Genomic DNA, 21,044 nt, shown 5'->3' with positions numbered 1-21,044 from the left:
AGATGTGCCTTGGCTGAATTGTTTGGCCCTGCGGTTAATGCATCTTCACGCATTGGAAACCGCTTCTGGATGATATTCACTTCACATGCCCTTAAAATAAAGCTCAACAGAATCCGCAATGGCCAGCAGCAGCAACATTCAGACTTACTTTCTGCATGATGTGGTTGACCCAGGGCGACGTGCAGTTGCTGAGGTCAGGGCCTTGGGGATCCCAGACACCCAAATGGGCCATGCACATGTACGTGGCCACGCCTGCAAGACAAGTAAACAAACAGGCTAAGACAGCACTGACATTCACCAGGAGACACATACACTGTTGAGGTGCCCGGGGTTCATCTGGCAGTTTCTGTTTTTGCAGCGTGTGCCTGTGCGGACAAATCACATGTGTCATGAGAACTCACTGATAAAAGTGGGCTGAAGAAATGTGCAACTTCCAACTGGTAACTCACAGCAAGCATTTTTGCAAGTGCATGACTTTATACTGTGTATTTTTTTTTTTTTTTTAGGATAAATCAAGAATTTATGACCGACTTTCTGAGAGCAGCAACAAGGCCAACAGCACAAATTTAGAGCTGCAGCAGGGGAATAATACTGAATCAAATTCTCACCTTTGCACAAACTGTATGTTTTATGTGTATCTATGCACAATGACCTACGCGATTTCATGTCAATACAAAGTACAAGTGCACACACTTTTGATTAAATAGGATACATCCATGTTAGTCCAAAGTCAGTAAGATAAGTGCAGAGGATACATAATGCAAGTGCACTATGACTACAGAGCTGAATTAAAAGTATATTTATACTTAAAAAAAAAAAAAAAAAAAAAAAATATATATATATATATATATATATATATATTAATTACACATTTTTTATTTTAATAATACTTTTTAAATGATTAGAAATTTCAAGAACAAACATTGAATTTTCAGGTTCAAAATTTATTTTTTCAATCTTTTATTTTTCAGATTACAAAACGTTTGGCCTGGATTTAGCTCCATAGGCCACACCCCCCATCAACAGTGAAGGAGGGCAGGTATGATGTGACTGAACGCTTGACAGCAGTACATGTGGGCGTGTCTCACATATGACCACCAAGATCACAACTCAGATCTCAACAACCAGTGAGGCTTCAGTGTAACTTTTGGTCTTAAATGATTTAAACACCACAAGTTTCTATTTGTTGCAATTAAAAGCAGTTGCTGAAAATACCAGTATTGACCTTTCATCCTGATGAAACGGCCCCTTGCAAGAACCACTCAGGCTAGAGAGCTGATTTTGCTTTGTTTGTGTTGGGCCCACAGCCTATAGAATAGAACAATGCAAAGATCTCATCCTTCCTAAATGTTCTAAACTGCCACCACCATCAGAAATACAGACCATGTGGTTTGGAACAATGGGCCATAAAATCCATTAAAGACAAACGACCAGCAGAAAGGTTGGGGGGGTGGGGCAGAGAGAGTGGGGAAAACATCTGGCAGGGTACCGGAATGGAGAAACCAGCCAACCTCCCCAGGACCTTCGCAGCAACACCAACAAAAAACCTCAAGAAGGCCTCGTCTCAAGCATGTCTTTCTAGTTCCTGCTCATCATCCGGCCTATCATGCAGAGGTGAGCTCTGGATGCCTTGACGCCATCAATCTAATCATACGCGCCAACGACAAAATGAGCCACAAATGCTTTACCCATCGACAAGGGTACCGGATGTTATTGTCACTAACATTAAAGGAAAGGGGAAAAAACAAACAAAACTTGTCTCCATCAGCACTGCAACCAAAACTGGAAGGTTTAAAAGTGAACTGTTTCTTGACGGAACCTTTTTTTCAAGGAAAATCTAACCACTTTTGCTTATAATTGTTTACTGAGCCATGCTACAAATAAGTGGAATTGCCACACTGCTCCATGAACATTATTACCATTTGCAACTATTAACTTACGCTAAAACCACACCTGCCCTACCTGTGCACATTTGTTATGTTTGTTTTTTATGTGTAACCCCCCCCCCCCGCAAAAAATGTCTGGAAATAACAGCAGTCAACAATCATCTCAATGAAATGGCCGCTAACTGTATCTCAACAACTGCTGAGGCTAGACCTCAAAATGCACAAATTTGTCTTTGCTATTGCTGAACAGTCACTAAAAACACCCAAATGAAATGGACCCTGCTGAGGGATGCTAAGATTATGTTGGATCCAACTGAAATTTATTTTCCAAAAAATGGAATCATCTCCCTTGTAGCTTCATACCTAGTGTTCCCACAGGGCAGGGCTGCTTGGCTGTCTGGCCTTGCTGGGTCCGGGGCCACGATATATCGGCGGTCAACCTCGGAAGGCAGAAGTCCTGAGGGGGCAGCGCTGGAGGCTGTGGGGCTGCAGGGCGGATTTGCACTGGTGGGGAGCGTCCCCCAACTTTCTGGTTCGAGTCAGGAATTTGGTTAGTGTCAGACGATGAGCCACCAGCTGGAATCAGGATGGGCAGGCGGACCGTGGTGGTGGTATGATACGTTGGCCAGGGGAGGTGGTGAGGAGTGGCCGTGGGGTGGTGTAGAAGGGAGGAGAACGGGTGGTGGTGGTGGTGCGGCTGGTAGATGAAGAGGATGAACCTCCTCCTCCTACTCCTATGCCTCCACGGTTAGGAGGAATCATTGGAGAGCGGTAGTCTGAAGAGATAAGAAAAAGAGGAGAGAGTTGAAATTCACATTAATAGTTTGCTTGGATATGAAACTTGTATTCTACTCAACTATTACTGACAAACACAATCATGTTTCAAGACATTCATTTATTCTAATCAGGTTTGTCAGGGAGGAGCTGAGGTTTCTGATGACATCCCGGTGTCAGTGTTGTTTCCTCGTCAATGTAAGCCTCTGATAAACCTCTGTGATGGATGAGCAACATTAAATGAACTCGAAGGGGCACTCAGAGCATCCTGTCAATTAATTCTTTGTGATTCAGTAATACCATAATACAGGATTCACCAACCCTGCACCTGGAGATCACCAGACCTGCATATGTTTTGTAGATCTCCCAGGTCCACCACTGCTAATTGACTAAGTCTGGTGTGCTAGGCCAATCAAGAGCTAAGCAACATGAGAGTTGACAGATGATCTCCATCAGCAGTGGTGAACACAGTTCCATTAATGCGCTAATGAACAAAGCTAACATTTTGTTAGCAGATTAGTTTTTCAGCTAACTTTGAAAACCATCAGCGGACCAGTTGGCTTCTGCTAAATTTAGTTCTACTAACTTTCAATCCTCTAACATGATTTTTTTTTTTTGCTGGTAAAGTCAGTAAATGTAATGGTCAAAAACATTTGTAAACCCAAAAATCATACATGTTAGTTCCTGTTTATGAACACAGAGAGCTAGCTAACACTTAGCAAAAAGAAGTTTATTCAAGTGTACTATGAGTATACTTATTTTTACTAAAATTGAGGAAGTACACTTGAAGGTGACTTTTTATAAACATATTTTTTATACTTAAGAATAGTATAGTGAAGTGTACTTGGCTTATACTGAAAAGTATAAACAAAAGTCTAAGTCTAAGTACATTAATACTAAGACTTACACTTATACCTTAATACTAAAACTTTCTGCCACAAAGTACAAACACTTATTATGCACTTGGAGCAAGATATACTAAGTCAAGCCACTGACTCAAGTAACTGAAAAGAAGTCATAAAAGTACAGATTTTTTTTTTTCTATGTAGTTATTTATTTTGGTTCCAAAGGTTCGCACTTTTCTTTTACCTTTTTTTTGACAAGGAAGTACTTTAGTTCTCAGTTGAAGACGCTATGTTTACATTTTTACAAATAAGGACTTGATCTTGGAGAGACCATTATTGTACTTCTTCCTTTACTTCCATGTATTTTATGTATCTTATTTTTGTTTTATTCGTGTGTTTGTATGACTGTTTTATGACTGTTTTTTTTGTCTTTTTTGTGCTGGTGAGCCGAAGACAATTTTCCACATCGGTGGACATAAAGAATTATTCTATTCTATTCTATTCTATTCTATTATGTTTACATTTTACATGCACTTTTTGGTTTAATTTTCTCCACAAAGGAAGGACTTGATTTCATAGGTCTTTGTTTTTGAAATGTTTGAAAAATATCAAACTTGTTTTCAGCATTCTGTCTTGTGATTTTTTAAATGCATCACACTCTTGTGTACATACAGTATGAGTAAACGTTAAGAATACTTTAAGGAGTATATTTTCAGTATATAAATAGTAAGTTACAAGTAATATGCCAAGCAAAATTAAAGTATAAAAAGTAAAATAGTGAAATAACCAGTGTGTATAAAAGTATACTTTAAGTATACGATAATAAACTAAAAATAGGGATTCAAAGTATACAACTAGTATAATGGCAGTATATCGATAAGTGCACTTGTTGTATACTTTAAGCATAGGAGAGGGATATATCAAGTACATTGATAAGTGTACGTGTGGTATACTTTAAGCATACAAGAGGGATATACCAAGTACATTGATAGTATATAGATGAGTGTACTTGTATACTTTAAAGTGTACTTTTGCAAATTTAAAACGAACTTTAAAATATACTTTTATAAATTTGAAATGTTCCAATTTAGTCCATAAAAATTAAATTTGTGTACTTTCTAGTATACTAACAGTACATGGTCTGTAGTATACTTGCTATACTTTTACTGAAGCATACTTAATAAAATGAACTTTAAGTATACTACTTTTTGCTAAGGGAACACTTCCGGTTCACAGGTCAAAGCACACGAGTGCTGGTAAGAAGATAAGAAGTTACACTGTGGACAAAAATGGTATGTAATCAGCTCAAAAGTCAGTATTTTTTTTATTTTTATTTTTGCATTTGTTTTGTGTTTGTGAATAAAATACAGGTGAGCTGTAGCTCCATTGTTAATAAATACATAATATAGAGATAAACTGTGACTTCTAATACTGAAATTTACTGCTTTTGATAAAGATGATGACAGTGTTTGGGGTTTTATTTTTTATTTATTATTTTTCATGCATTTGTTTTGTGTTGCCTTTGAATTTACCCAGCAGCCCCTGCGGTGCTTAAACTTGAAACTGGCTTATCAGTAGTTGACAGTGACAGAGTCAATACACAAGTTAGCGGTTAGCTGTAACATCTGCTCAATTTTTTTTTAGCGGTTTATCAGTTTAGCGTTATAAAAATGAACTTTAATGGTTCTCAAAGCTAACTTTCCAGGTAGCTGTGACCACCACTGTCCCATGAGCACAGTTGGTGTCTGTCATAATATAAGGTTCTGTATGGGTTTGGAATTTGACCAAAAGGTAAAGTCAGGACTTTAACCTCTTAAAATTACCCAAAGTCAAAGGCCATGTTCCAAATAGAAAGGCCATATTCGTAAGCATCAATGCTGAGCAAATTTTTCAAAATAGCCATTTTAAACATGCACTATATATAAGCATTACGTCAAATATTGATCTTGACCTGTGGCCAATCAATTTTTCCTCAACATTAAATCTGTTTGTCCGTGGCTGACTCATTTATTCCACCAAGTTTGGTCCAACTTGGATCAAAACTCTCATTTTTTTCACACACATCGAACAAGCTGAGCAACACAACGGTTGTGTAAATTTAGCACAAATTGTCCGGTCTACCCGGTGGGACTGGTCACAGTAGGTTCTCGTTGCCCAACTTGGCAGGAAGAAACATTATTTCAGTGTCACGCATGATTCATATCAGTAGTTTACGTCAATGGTAGCAGGAACCACTGAATGCACACTCTTTTTTTTGTCAACATTTTACTGGATAAAGGCTTCATTATTCACACTGACCCCATTGCAGAAAGAAATAAAGAATGCATGCAATGAGATGATGGAAAGAGAAGAAAACAACACGATTTGGAAAGGTTTTATCACTGCTTTTTAATCAAGATACTGTCTAGTCTGTCTAGTCCCTTTAATTTCAAACTACAGTATGTGTGTCACAAAACAACTCAGTCAAAAGCTGGGTAAAAAGGAATCAACCATTTTTCCTCACTTCCACTTCAAACATTTTCTTGTTCTTAATCACTGATTTTTTATTTTTTTTTAGACCTCACTTGCATGTGTGTGTGTGTGTGTGTGTGTTAACATGGCAGAGAATGGTATTTTAAAAGCGGAAATAAAAGTAACTGACTTCAGTTTTTAACAATTTGTAATATATAACAATTTGTTGCAGAGAGTAGGGAAATTGGGAGTTAATTCAACGGGAAAATAAACATGCTATTTCTTGAGGATACAAAATTTTCTTAAACACACACTAACTTAATATATATGTACTATTTGCAGGTACATACATACTTTATAGATCTGTTTTCAAGACACTTGGTGACCTACATTAAAGGGCATGATGTTAACATTTTTTCAGCCTTATTGATGCTCAGACATTATTCTCCGTCAAGCGTCTGAGTCCTTTACTCACCTTTGAAAAAGAAAAAAAAAAAAAACTGTTTAAGAAAAGTACTGTTAAAGAACGACATAGGTGTCAGAAAAGCACCTTCCTTAGACCTCAAAAATACATCAAAATGCATTTTTCCAAATTCTAAAATTCCACTGTGCCATTATTAATCTGTTCTTGCATTTGAATTATTTATCTTTATTTGTATTTATAGTTACATTTGCAAACTGCTTTTTTTTTACTTTCACTTTTGATACTCTGTGCTTCTTCCCCTGTGTGCTGCTATACAATGCTGCTGGAACGTCAATTTCCCTGATGGAGTCTAATCTAATGTTATGATAACTTGCAATACATATTTCAAATTTTGGAATGGACCACATTGTCACCAGACAAACTGACAAAAACTATCAGAAAACTGGCCCAAGGCTGATATATTAAATATAACTGGCTGTAATTTCTTCAAATGTTGCTTAACATTAACAGATTACTTCTGTGTGTGTAGCGCTCTCTCTCTCTCTCTTTCTCTCTCTCTCTCCTCTCTCTCTCTCTCTCTCTCTCTCTCTCTCTCTCCTCTTCTCTCTCTCTCTCTCTCTCTCTCTCTCTCTATATATATATGTATATATGTATTATATTTTATTTGAAATGATGCCGTTGTCAAAGATGAACACAACACAGATGCTTGAATGTTTAAAAAAAATATTTTATCGTGCAGTGCAAATATTTCTGCTTCAACACTCAAATGTCAGATGTGTCTCATTCAAGTCTTTATAATAATAATATAATAATAATAGTAAGCCCCTTCAGCTGCTCCCTTGTTTGCACTCGGGGGTCGCCACAGCAAATCCAAGGTGGATCTGCATGTGCATTGGCACAAGTTTTACGCCGGATGCCCTTCCTGACACAACTCCACATTACATGGAGAAATGTGGCAGGGGTGGGATTTGAACCTAGAACCTTCCGAACTGAAACCAAGCGCATTAACCACTTGGCCACCACCCCTGCTCAATAATAATAATAATTATTATTATTATTATTTATTATTATCTCAAATTAAGCAGTTGTCACAACACAACAGAGATAATTTTTTTGTATTTTGACTATTATTGTGTTAATAATAATAATGAGGATGATGATACTGATGATAATAATAATAATATCAATAATAGTAATAATATATTACTATTATTGATATTATTATTATTATTATTATTATTATTAACTTGATTCTTTAACTTTCAGCAAACCCTGATCCAAGAGCATTTGGTGCGTCTTTGTCTCTGGTGTTGATTTAGCCACACAAACTGCATGTACTACATGTACTGCATGCTGGTCAGTGACTTTGAAAGGTTACTTCCAGTTTGTCATCTGTCTGCAGAACTGTGAGTGTTGTGCACAAGTAAAAGCGCTGTGATTGTGTGAGCTGATGTAACAGCATGTGTACAATGTGCAAACAGTGCTGTCTGCAGACTGCACACACGCAAGCTCGGGGCCAGTCTGCAGGATTGTACTGCAACCACATGACCTCAGGACGTGTATTCAGTGAGTTTTAAGGTTAATTAAAGACACCGTCAGTACATCGATCCTTCTCTCTTTCCATCTGGATGACTGACAGCTGTGTAACGCCGCACTCCTCCACTGCATTCACGTTCTTTTCCTCCTCATCTCGATGAAGTCCTTCTGTACCTAAACTACTGCTGCTCCCATTACTGAATCTGTCTCGCCCTGCCTCATGCATTTTCCACGGAACATTGCCATCAATCATGCGTGGCAGCAGTGGCCTGGGGACGAGCTGTCAATCTGCGTGCGTGGTGCGCTTATGAAACACAGTGCGCGTCTGTCTGAACTCAAATGGGAAGTTCCATTTGAGCCTCTGCCATGACAATAGGAGAGTAATGTGTATGTGTGTGTCTGAGGTTGATGCCTGCTGTCATTTCAGTACAGGGCAGAAAACACAGGGGCTGGCAGCTTGGACTGAGCTCAGACAAAGCCTGCAAGCGTCACAGGCAAGAGGCTACAGCACTTCATTACCCATGCATCTCTCTTTCTCCCTCCCTCACCCTGGTCTCTTCACATTTTCCACCTGATTTGAAATCTTCCCAAAAACTTTCTTTAAATTCCTGCACATTCTGCAGCCTGTATTTCCACTCTGTGCATACGTCTTTCATGTCTTTTACATCCTTCATTGCATGCTCTTTTGAAGCATTTATCCAAAAACAAGGCTGGTAAAATGATGAAATCATCACCCTTGATTCTGTGAAAGACGGCTGAATGGAGCAACACGAACGTGACACAACAGCCTAATGAAACATTTATAAGGCTTAAAAAAGACAGGAGGTTGTACTCACGGGGACAGACGTATCTCCCTGCGATTAAGCTGAGGAAGCCCTGAACAAATGCACTATGACAACTTAGTGATGTCAGCGAACCGAAATGTGTTTGTCGCCAAGACCGATGTCAAAAGAACACGTTTGTGACACTCGGTGGGAATACAGTCACAAGCTGAGTACAAGCTGTTCACTTGGAGATTTCAAACTTTATCCGTGAATGTCGACAACACATTCTGATGGATATGGTTTTAGATAAACATCCGTATTCATAGTGTAAGATTTGTGGAGGGAGTGGGTGACATGCTAAACATTTCAACACCCATTTCACATAGGGAGTTAAGTTTGTGATGCCGATCCAAATTATTTAATATGAGATGTTTGCAGACACTGAGTCCCAATCTGATACTTGTATGTTCCAAGATAACACACTTTAATAGCACACACTAGCAAGGCACAAGTCAACTAAGAAAAAAATTCCTTCAGTTCAAGCTACTCTCTGTTTTTATTTGTTCATTTATTCTATTATTTTATTAAAATTACAATGGAAACAATAGAATGTTTTAAAAATAGTCTATTTTTCTTATATTTCTATATATCTTATATTTGTATATAATGGTATATTTTTCTTATTTTTCTCTTTCTGTCCACAGCTAGACTTATAAATAATGCCAGACACCCCTACTTACCCTGCTCCCCCTCCCCACAAAGTACAGACTGAAAGGTACTGTACATCTGCATGCCTGCACAGCCCCATTCCACTATATTTATTTGAGAGTAAACATAGTTTTGCCCATTTTTTATTTGACTCCTTTACTTCTTACAGAAGTATTTTTTTCCTTTGCTTTTATTGCTGTTTATGCACCAATTACTTTTACAGAAGTTTTTTTTTCTTTTTTCCTTTTCTTTTATTGTTGTTTATGCACCAATGACACCAGCTCAAATTCCTTGTATGTGAGAACTTACTTGGCAATAAATTTCGATTCTGATTCTGATTATATGGCTCATATCACTTACAGTTAGTGCAGCTTTGTTGTAGTAAAGCTGGAACAGAGAGTAATACTGATTGAAGGAAACTGATGAAAGACTGGTGACTGTGTTTTAGTTCAAAATACATTCATGGTCATCATTATCATCCTTATTATTATGGTTAAACAGTTGTTTAAAATATGTCTTCAAAGGTGGACCTTTACTCAAGTGGAGGTGCTTCCGACTCACTGGCTATGAGCCTGTATAATCCCTGTTACAAAGATGCAAACAGACAAAATTACAGGCTAAACACATGTATTCAAGTGGAAAGTACCACATGATTGTCTGATAAGAAGTGGGAAGTCACTTGGTGTGCATTTGAAGGGAAGAAAAGTGTAAATATGCTTCTAAAACATAGACATAATTACTGATGAATCAGTGGCTCCTAGTTCACCACAGAGTTTATGAAATAAGCGAGATGGAATGCAGACTGATATAAGATTCGTGTTTGATTATTCTGATGCAATCAAAGTTCAGTTCTGATGACTGCTATAATTTCATATCAGCTAGCCTTTTAATTTTCAAAAATATTGTGCCACCCAATAAAAAATTTCTTTCAGCAGTTGGCAGTGTTCATGGCTGTATGAACAGCATTTGCTGCCACACATTCGCTAAAAGTTCTGAATCCACTTAAACAGAATTTTCAGTTTTCAAATTGCCTCTGTTTTTTTTACAAGTGAAAAAAACCCCCCGACATATTACAAATACAGATTTATTTGTAAAACCCACCACACGTTTCAGTAAAGCTGCGTTTACACATAACGACGACAAGTCACGAATGCCACGAAGTTGGCCGCTGATCACGAATGTGATGATTCAGGGCAGAGGCGTCAGGTGTCCTCAGGAACTGCTGCAACCTGTTACCACACGTTACGATTAATGGCACATGTTGCTGGAGAATTATCAGGAACCATTACGCGTAACAGCGCATCGTTAAGTTCTGTCACGTTGTGAATGAGGTGAATTGTCTCCACACACACACATACACACCCACCCATATTCATCCAACTGTTGATAACAATTCAGATCGCTCCAGTTTTTCAGAAGAACTTTGTGACTGCATGCATAGTTGGGCTCTGTGCCATGGAGTGGTGCAGAGAGGAGGAGGAGGACAGAGCCAGATGTGTGGCTTCATGCAGCTCTCGTCTCGTGCCTTTTCCCAAACATCAGGCACATGCAGCAGGTGGAGCACCTGCAGGAGCGCGCTGAGGAGCACTGAAATGAGACTTTTAGCCGACTTGGTGTCAGCAATCAAACTGAATGTGGTTTAATTGTGCGCACAGTTCTTCCTCCGGTGGACTGGAGGAGGTGCAGAGATGTCTGGCTGCACGTGAGTCTCCTCTCGCTCCTCTGGCTCAGATTCGTTCCCCCCGCTCATCGGTTACAACTGCAGGTGGAACACCTGCAGGAGCGTCCTGAGGAGCTTCAGCAGCAACTGTGGAACGACACTTGGCTGACTTCGAGTCACTGTTCCTCTTCAGCATCCTGCATCAAACTGAACGCTGTGGAGCTGAGTTTAATTGTGCGCACGTAACAGAAAAACTGATTCGTCGTGGTGCGCAGTGAAATGTGACGCCGCGTTACAAGTCGTGTCAAAACTTGACAGTTTCCGTGTCACTTCATAATAACGCGTGACAGTTTGGGCTCCAAGAACCATCATAGGAACCACTACGAACGTGGTCACGTTCTATTAAGGATCAATACTCATCAAGACGGATCAATACGCTCAGTTGCGATCTCCAGGACACGAGATGAAATGAGGGTGGTGTGTGACATTCGTGGAAGATTTTTTGACAGGCAAAAACATGCTCCACGAATATAAAGAATATCACGCACCAACACGCACTATTAAAAAACCTATTCAGATGTGTTAAGTCATGTAAAGAATGTCAGGAATGTGTCACGAATGACAGAAAAATGACATTTGGAACGTGTCTTGCTCATGTGTAAACGCACCATAAGTTGTGTGTTACCAACCAACCACTTGTCAGGAAACTAATTTCCCCATAATGCATGCCGGCATGTGTGTCTAAACGCTAAAACCTTCAAAATTAGTGCATTACTTTAAAACTAAAACATATAGCTGATATTTCACTTTGTAAATGACACACGTAAATTTAATTGATATGCCGGTGAGTCTGTATGGTGTGAAGAGAAATTATCTTTTTCCCCTTGCCTTCCTCTTTCTTTCTGGCTGGTAGTCAGCTCTTCACTGCCTGCAGAGCATAGAGCTGTACCACTCATAGCTGTCTGTCTGCTACAAAACATGTAACAGGCAGGCACTAAAATCTTTGATTTCAGACTTCACAAATGTTTTTAACTGTTAAGCTTTATTCACTATGCCTGCAAAAAACAGGTTTAAAAATGATCAGAACTAAATTTATCCAAAGCTAATTGGTCTGCTGATGGGTTTCAAAGTTATCTGAAAAGCTAATCCGCTAATGAAAAATTTATCTTTGACAATTAGCGGTTAGCAGATTAGCAGAACTTAGCCCACCACTGCAGTTAATTTAATACAGGCTAGCATAGCTGGCTAATGTGGCTTGCCTACAACAATGCTCACAAGGCAAGGTTATTGAGGGAGCTATCATGGTTAAGATACGTCATGTCTTTTTATAATGTTCTGCCCTACAGATGTCCATGCAACGTATGCTGTGGTGCACATTAGAGCATGGATACCTGACCTGGGCCCGATGGGATCCAACAGGTCAGGTCAGCATTGGACAAATATTTTAAAATGATATTTGGGTTCAAGTCAGATTCAGTCACGTCAGCACAAAGACACTGAATTTATGAAACCCTTCTGAAATGATGATGTCATTGTCCTACAACTCTTAGCTCAGATGCTCATAATGAATGACATGCTTTTGTTGTTGTCAACAGTGTAATTGAACATACTTTTTTGTCTTGGTGGATCATTAATGGGATTTATTTTGTCAGAGTGCTGAAGAAATGATGGATTGCTTTGGTGAATGCTAATTGTGAATAAATGGAGTGCTGTGACACTAATAACCTAATTGTAGAAAGAACTTTTAGCTTTTAAAATAAATGATTTTTTTTTCTTCTTGTTGGAGGCAGGACAAAGCCACAGTGGGCTGAGAAACAACAAGCAATTTCCATAATAAGGAATTAAAGTATTTCCAGATCTTATGTGGACAACAGATGTCATCAGGCTGTGATGATGAATCCAGTTGAAAGAATGCAAACAGGTCAGATTAAAAGATTTTATTCACTCTGTGTGCTGGGGACAACAGGTCTGCTTCACATAACAGAAATGTAAATTTTTGTTAATTAAAAAAGAAATTAAACAACATACAGGATCTAACAGCTTTCTTCCTGTCTGCAAGGATTAAAAAAAAATGGAAATAACAGCGACATTAACAGCATCGGGTTTGGTCACTACTGTGTCTGTCTCGAACCACACTCTAGTGCACATACAGACCCTGTGTTGATTGTAACCTTTAAATATAAAATTCAAAAGCTTTGTAATCTGAGCTCATTTAAGTGTATTTTAATATTTCAACACCATAAAGAGCAAACCAACTGGAATGTTTTGAAGCATTTGTTTCAAATCCTTTGGTGACGTATTGCGCTCCTATCTACTGTAGCACAGCTCATTATGTATTCCATTTGATATTTACTCTAGAACAATGTTCAAAGCAGGTTGCAAAATATTCGGGAGCAGTGTTATGAGATAGGGTCACTACTCTGCAGTGTTGAGGAAAAAAAATGTGGCACCAACCCCAGCCAAATGTTATATGTATTATTTAATTCCACTTCTACTTCCCCATTCTGTTGTATATTTTGCCTCATATTTGTTTCTTTCCATGGCAACTAGCTCGTTGGTTGAGTGGAGTGGAGGGGGCAGAGCACACGACATGTCCAGTATTCAGTCAGCAGACAAACTACATGTTGTTTCGAATTTGACAATTAATCAGCATGTTTGTAGATTGATGCGGTGCATCAGATATCACCAGTTTTAAATGAATTTGTCCCCATTAAATGCCCCTTTTAATTTGAAGGCTTATAACACAATAGCATTCATTGTTTTTGGGTATTTGATTTTATTTGTTTTTGTTAGTTTTATTGTTGTTATATTATTGTGGGGTTTTTTTTACGGACTACTGAAATGAAATTGCCCCTTGTGGGATTAATAAAGTTGTTGATTGACTGATTTCTAAACTGGAGAGGATGGACTTTTCCATCCATCTATCTCATCACTGCATTTTGGATGGTACATACCTCGGCTTGTTTATCAAATTTTTTAATTTAATATGAGGGCTCGATAAATTACCTTACGCTGTCAAACACTTTATTAGTTTTCTAATATGAAGACCATTAAACTGAGTATGATCATGTTAATAGCTCTTGGGGTAATTATTTCTATTATTTTCCATCTTCTCAGAGGGATAGTGGAAAGATGACAAGTTGGAAGTAAAGTCGTTCCTGCAGTTGTCCGTCTGTCACCACACTGGAAGGGCTGCAGAGATGTTGTCAGTCAACTGGGGATGCGAGCAGATGAGTATCTGACATGCAGACAAACACTGTGTGTGTATAACTGTGCGTACGTGTGTGCACCGATTTTATTTGGAGACTTATTGTGTGCTCTGTTGCCAAGAATCCTCTCGTTGAGTTCTCGCTCGGTAAACAGAGGGATCATAAATCTACAGCAGAAAGTGTTAGAAGATATTGAGGGGGAAAACACACAACCTTTGGCAAATTTGCCAGAAACGGCTGAACGAGGAGAGGCAAAAGGGAATCGGGAGGTTTGAATTAAAGCTACGGTGTGTAGGATTTAGGCATGGTTATTCGCATTAATGAAATCTAGCACGCATATCCATCTGTTCATTAGTGTGTTATGACTTACAACAAAGAATCTGTGTGTTCTTATAAGCTAAGAATGAGTCCGTCATATCTTCCTGGGAGCAGAAGCCCGTCATGGAGGCGGTCATGTTGATACAGCAGCCCAAATAGGACGTATTTATGGCTCATTGTGCTCCAATGACTCCGTAAACCTATCTGCATGTTTCAAACAGAGAAATCGTCCCTGCCCACATACTTCCTTCCTTTTCAATAGCATAGATGTGACAAAAATATCCATTACATGGCACTGCAGACTGTTTTGAAAGGTTCCGACAATATCCAACACGGCAATGGTAAAAAAACAAAAAAAAAACATAATAATGTTTCTACCGCAAAAGAGACAATAGGGTAGGTAGTAGCGTAGACGGAAGTGGACTATGCAGCCATTAAATATTTAATAAGACTATCCCTACATCAAAATACTAGTATGTACAGTACTTTAACAATGGTTAGTATCAGTAGTGGGCACAGTTCAGCTAATCCGATAACAGCTAATTATTGAAGATAATGTTTTTGCAAGCAGATTTTCAGATAAGTTTTAAAACCATCATTGGACCAATTATGTTCAAATAAATTTAGTTCTGATAACTTTCAGTCCAATAACATTTTTTGTTGGTAAAATGAGCAAAATTTAACGGTCAAAAACATTTGTAAACCCTAAAATCAAACATTTCAGCCCATCTGTTGTGTGTTGTAGCAGACTGGCTGCCTGTCACTTGCTGATGATGTCATCATTAAATGCAAAATGTGATTGGCTGGTCGACGCAGGGAGCACTGTGGGTAGTGTAGTTCAGGTTCACTTTGGATGTTACAGTGAGTGAGTCCACTCGATACAAAAACAAAACGGACTAATTTTAACATTATTTTATTATATTTCTTTGTGGCTGATGACGGTATAATTTAATCGCCAAGACAAGTGGGGGTGAGACGCTCTCACGGCGCAGCTGTGTACAGAGGGACAGAAGTGTAATCTGATGTGGCCGGGTCTGAATCAGTACTAAAATTTATCAGCCCACCACTGGTTCATATATACTACCTAGCTGTTACTGTCATATGTACTAGAACCAAGTGAGAAAGTACTTGGGACACAATTCAAATGTACTATGCCATGTTACCTGTCCTTTGACCCTGATGATAATAGATGGCATATATATGCAGTCCCATAAATGCTGCAAAAATGTCTAATCTGCAACAGCAGACTTTTTTGAACGATTCCTGACGTGTATTCGTACAATGCCATGGCCCCTTGGACACTGCTACCATTGTTCATCATACACCATGTTTATCATCTCTGAATTGTCGTGGAAGTTCATCTTTGGTTACCAGGCTCCAGATGCATCATGGGATAGCATAGTGCAGTTCGTTGGCACACTATGCTTCCACAACAATTGTTGCCTGACATTCATGGTAAATTTAATTGTTTCCTTGTTTCACACGGTTGTCATGGCCAGATTTCCAGCTGGCGTGTGTATGACATTTGAGTGAGTTCAAGAGTCTGTTATCAGGTGTATTATCAGGTTAACTAATGGCTTGCATGTTTGGGTATAAAAAAAACAGACTTCACTGTACATTATGCCACCAAACCAGTAAGGATTACCAAGTATGCAAAGATAAGAAAAGTTTACCAAGAAAACCAAGTTTTCAAAGATGAGTGGACAGAGACATATGTGTTCATTTTGCCGCGAACCAGCATGAAGCCCTTGTGTTTGATTTGCGAAGTTGAAAGGATTTTGTCTCAGACTGCCTTAAACATGCTTGTAAGTTATAAGGAAGTTGAATAAATGTCATCTGATTATCAGAGGTTTGACCTGAAATAGAGATTTGTTAATGGTCTTCTTTGTGTCTTTTTACTTTAAGGTTGCATCTTTCTTCAGTTTTGGCTACAGCGCCCCTATGAATTCCTGTGGTATTGCTCTGTTTCGAAATGTACACAGAGGGCGGAGAGAAAGCTCTGTCCATACGTGCATCTACATCTTGCTCCCCTATACACTGTCTACTGGTTGCTATCGCTATCATTAATATTATACACTCAACAAAAATATAAACGCAACACTTTTGGTTTTGCTCCCATTTTGTATGAGATGAACTCAAAGATCTAAAACGTTTTCCACATACACAATATCACCATTTCCCTCAAATATTGTTCACAAACCAGTCGAAATCTGTGATAGTGAGCACTTCTCCTTTGCTGAGATAATCCATCCCACCTCACAGGTGTGCCATATCAAGATGCTGATTAGACACCATGATTAGTGCACAGGTGTGCCTTACACTGCCCACAACAAAAGGCCACTCTGAAAGGTGCAGTTTTGTTTTATTGGGGGGGATACCAGTCAGTATCTGGTGTGACCACCATTTGCCTCATGCAGTGCAACACATCTCCTTCGCATCATCCGTGAAGAGAACACCTCTCCAACGTGCCAAACGGCAGCGAATGTGAGCATTTGCCCACTCAAGTCGGTTACGACGATGAACTGGAGTCAGGTCGAGACCCCGATGAGGACGACGAGCATGCAGATGAGCTTCCCTGAGACGGTTTCTGACAATTTGTGCAGAAATTCTTTGGTTATGCAAACCGATTGTTCCAGCAGCTGTCCGAGTGGCTGGTCTCAGACGATCTTGGAGGTGAACATGCTGGATGTGGAGGGCCTGGGCTGGTGTGGTTACACGTGGTCTGCGGTTGTGAGGCTGGTTGGATGTACTGACAAATTCTCTGAAACACCTTTGGAGACGGCTTATGGTAGAGAAATGAACATTCAATACACAAGCAACAGCTCTGGTTGACATTCCTGCTGTCAGCATGCCAATTGCATGCTCCATCAAATCTTGCAACATCTGTGGCATTGTGCTGTGTGATAAAACTGCACCTTTCAGAGTGGCCTTTTATTGTGGGCAGTCTAAGGCACACCTGTGCACTAATCATGGTGTCTAATCAGCATCTTGATATGGCACACCTGTGAGGTGGGATGGATTATCTCAGCAAAGGAGAAGTGCTCACTATCACAAATTTAGACTGGTTTGTGAACAATATTTGAGAGAAATGGTGATATTGTGTATGTGGAAAAAGTTTTAGATCTTTGAGTTCATCTCATACAAAATGGGAGCAAAACCAAAAGTGTTGCATTTATATTTTTGTTGAGTATATCTCTTTTTACCTGCAATGGGCTCATGGGCCAAACGTGGCCACTGGAGAGTGACTGCATTCCTTTTTTTTCTTTTTGCATATATCTGTTTATATTACCAGGTATGCACATTTTTTAAATTGTTTTATTGAATGTTAATATTATATCTCTTTTTATCTGCAATGGCCTCATGGGCCAAATGTGGCCACTGGAGAGTGACAGCATTGCTTTTCTTGGATATATCTATTTATGTTACCAGGAATAAAGGTTGAAAGAAAAGTGAACGTCTGTTTGATGGTGCGGAAAAGCAAAAACAAAACAAACAAACAAACAAAAAAAAACAATGCAGATTAAAACACTACACAGGCTAACAAGTTTGGAAACTCTCATTATTATGATATGTACACTCATACACATTGCTTATCACAAGAGAAGGCAAGGGAGCATGAATCCCCATCACCCAAAAAAAGTGAAAACCTGAAGTGGAAGGAAATGCATAATATAATCTGCAACTAGATGGCACTAATTCCTACCCACTGTAGTTTTACGTTTCTCAGAGCTGATATCTGCTCTTATCACGGAGTCTTCTGTATATGAAAGATTGTTACTTTTCTGCAGTTTCCTTAATAATGAAGGATTATTTTCACTTTGCCACACATGGTGCTGAACAGCGAGGACGTGTGGATCCAGAGGGGTAACGTTAAAACGACAATCTGACTTGAAGGCCCAAGCTTTCTCGCGTGGATAGGAGCATTGGCACAGAATACAGCTGCACACTGTGATAACAAACTGCCCCTGTGGCTGGAGCGCACACACTTACACTCCAGTGCACAATGCCACGTGCATGCACACATACACTTACACAAAGTATATGCACGGACAGCTTGTGGCGAGCGTCACCAGCCTGCTGATAAGACAGAATGGCACACTTCAAAGCTGTGATGCTAAGAGATAGAAAACAAACTCAACTAATAGTGCCTCCCACAAAATGGCTGCTGGGCATCACCGCCGCTGCATTCCACGGCTAATGCTTCACATTCAGACAAGTCAGCGATCGGCTCTGCCGGCCCAGCAGTTGCATAACCACCACATGTCCGTGCTGAGCTCGAAGGCACCTGCAGCAACCTCAGCAATTACACACTTCTTTCTTAATCAAGGGATGTTCCCTCATTCAAAGCGAAAAGCTAATAGGATGGATTTTTTTTTTCTGTTTTCCAATTTAATGAAGAAATGATAATGTCATCAGCATAAAGCTGTAAACAAGCAAAGTCTTGTATTCAAATTGCAGCAGTTCCACACAAGTGGGAGACTGGTTCAGATGTACATTAGGCATCCGGCCAAATCTCATTAGTGTGTCAGAATTATTGCTGCAGTTTGTGGCAAATGATCCCGTGACTAATCAATATTTGCTCCCTGTAATTCATCATCCAAGGAATCATGTCCTATCACTGAGAGATTAAAAGTGCACTATAGATACAGTATATCATTGAAAGCTATGTGTTGCCGATGGATACGTATGTATGAGATAGTTGACATTTGTCATAGAATGCCATGCAAATGTTTCAGGACCCTTGTGTTTTGCACTCTTTTTTATGGCATCATAAAAAGAAAGAAAAAGAAAAGAAAAATAATTTGGGCTACTGCGTATGAAAATTTCTGACGTTCAGTTCTTTAAATTCACAGTGACAAAAAAATCTCTACAACATGGTACATATTAAACTAGATGGCTCACCGTGCATCTATTGACTTCAGTAATTTGTCCAGATGACAGGATCTCTTGAGTGGCATAATAATGAAATCAATATTCCCCTGTCTTCATCATGAGTAAAATCTGAGACCCCCCCCCCCCCCCCCCCCCCATTGGCATCTTGCCACCAAACCTCTCCCTTGCATTGCTGGCCCCTTCCTAAAGGTGCAAGCCCCGTCTTAGTCTAAATTTCTGGAGGAGATCACTGAGGTCCCTGAAATGGAATGGAGTTCATCTGACATCACAGTGCTCCATTTTCTACGTCCAACACATTTTTGTTTTTATGGGAGCAACTTGGGGCAACTGTTTGTTGTGATTTGGCGCTATATAAAAAAATTGATTGATTGATTGATTGATTGATGGGAGCCGGTCACAGTGATCAATGTTGAGCCGATATAAATTACATCATGTCATTACATGGAATAGCATCATCGTGACATTTTTATGGCCTCCCAGAATATAGACCTCTGAAGTGTAACGATATCTTTGACAATGCCCAAGCTGGTTCTATCCCATTTTTTTCAAAATGCAAGTTTTGCATTTTGAAAACCAATCTGACAATATGTGGACTTTTTTTTCATCCTTGTGTAGAGTGGTAATGAATTAAATAAATAAGGTGAGTTATTCATATATGTAATGTATCCAGTGGTGGGCACAGTTCAGCTAATCCGATAGCAGATAATTATCGAAGCTAATGTTTTTGCTATTGGATTAAGTTTTTCAGATAAGTTTTAAAACCATCATCAGACCAATTATCTTCTGATAAATTTAGTTCCAATAACTTTCAGTCCGATAACATTTTTTTTTGGTGGTAAAGTAAGCAAAGTTTAATGATCAAAAACGTTTGTAAACCCTAAAATCAAAGATTTTAGTCCATATTTTGTGTGTTTGATTCAGACTGGCTGCCTGTCGCTTAATGATGTTGTCATCATTAACCACAAAACGTGATTGGCCAGTCGAGACAAGCATTGTGGGTAGTGTAGTTCAGGTTCACTTTGGACGTTACAGTGAGTCATCCACTCGACACAAAAACAAAACAGACTAATTTTAACATTATTTCATTTTATTTCTTTGTGGCTGTAATTTAGTCACCAAGACTCAGTGGGAGAGAAGAGCTCTCACGGCACAACTGTGTGTACAGAGGGACTTTTCTTCACGTTTAGACACTGTTTCAGATTTTTAAAAAAAAAGGGTGCTTTATGTGGATTATTTATTCAGATGAATCCCACTGAAACTAACAGGTCAGAATTTATATTTACTATGTGTATTTTACTCTGCCAATCAATGTATTAATGGATGTATTTTGGTTGTTTAAGCTGCAGGGTTCAAAGCATGCAAAAAAAGCGGCAGCTTTTAGCTCGTAAATGACAGTGTATCTAATACCGAGATAAACTGTGACTTCTAATACTGTGGTTTACTGCTTTTGAAAGATGATGACAGTGTTTGGGTTTTTATTTTTTTTATTTATTCATCTTTCTTGTGTTCTTTATGTTTGTGATCCTTGAATTTACCCATCAGCCCCTGCGGCGCTTTAAGTGATACTGGTTTATCA

At 39.1% G+C, this 21,044-nt stretch overlaps 1 protein-coding gene across 1 annotated transcript in view; it reads right to left on the bottom strand.

Moving 5' to 3' along the window:
• Window positions 1-21,044, bottom strand: part of adgrl3.1 (adhesion G protein-coupled receptor L3.1) — a 479,593-nt gene that overhangs the window by 182,696 nt on the left and 275,853 nt on the right. Inside the window, exon 8 of the mRNA XM_034187839.1 lies at window positions 2,606-2,662. Within this exon, the coding sequence (XP_034043730.1) occupies window positions 2,606-2,662 (57 nt within the window). The remainder of the gene's footprint in view (window positions 1-2,605; window positions 2,663-21,044) is intronic.

The sequence above is a fragment of the Thalassophryne amazonica genome, chromosome 15 (genome assembly GCF_902500255.1).
Source record: "Thalassophryne amazonica chromosome 15, fThaAma1.1, whole genome shotgun sequence".
Classification (NCBI taxonomy): domain Eukaryota; kingdom Metazoa; phylum Chordata; class Actinopteri; order Batrachoidiformes; family Batrachoididae; genus Thalassophryne; species Thalassophryne amazonica.
The sequence above is the reverse complement of the archived record's forward strand: the minus strand, read 5'-3'. Positions and strand labels throughout refer to the sequence as shown.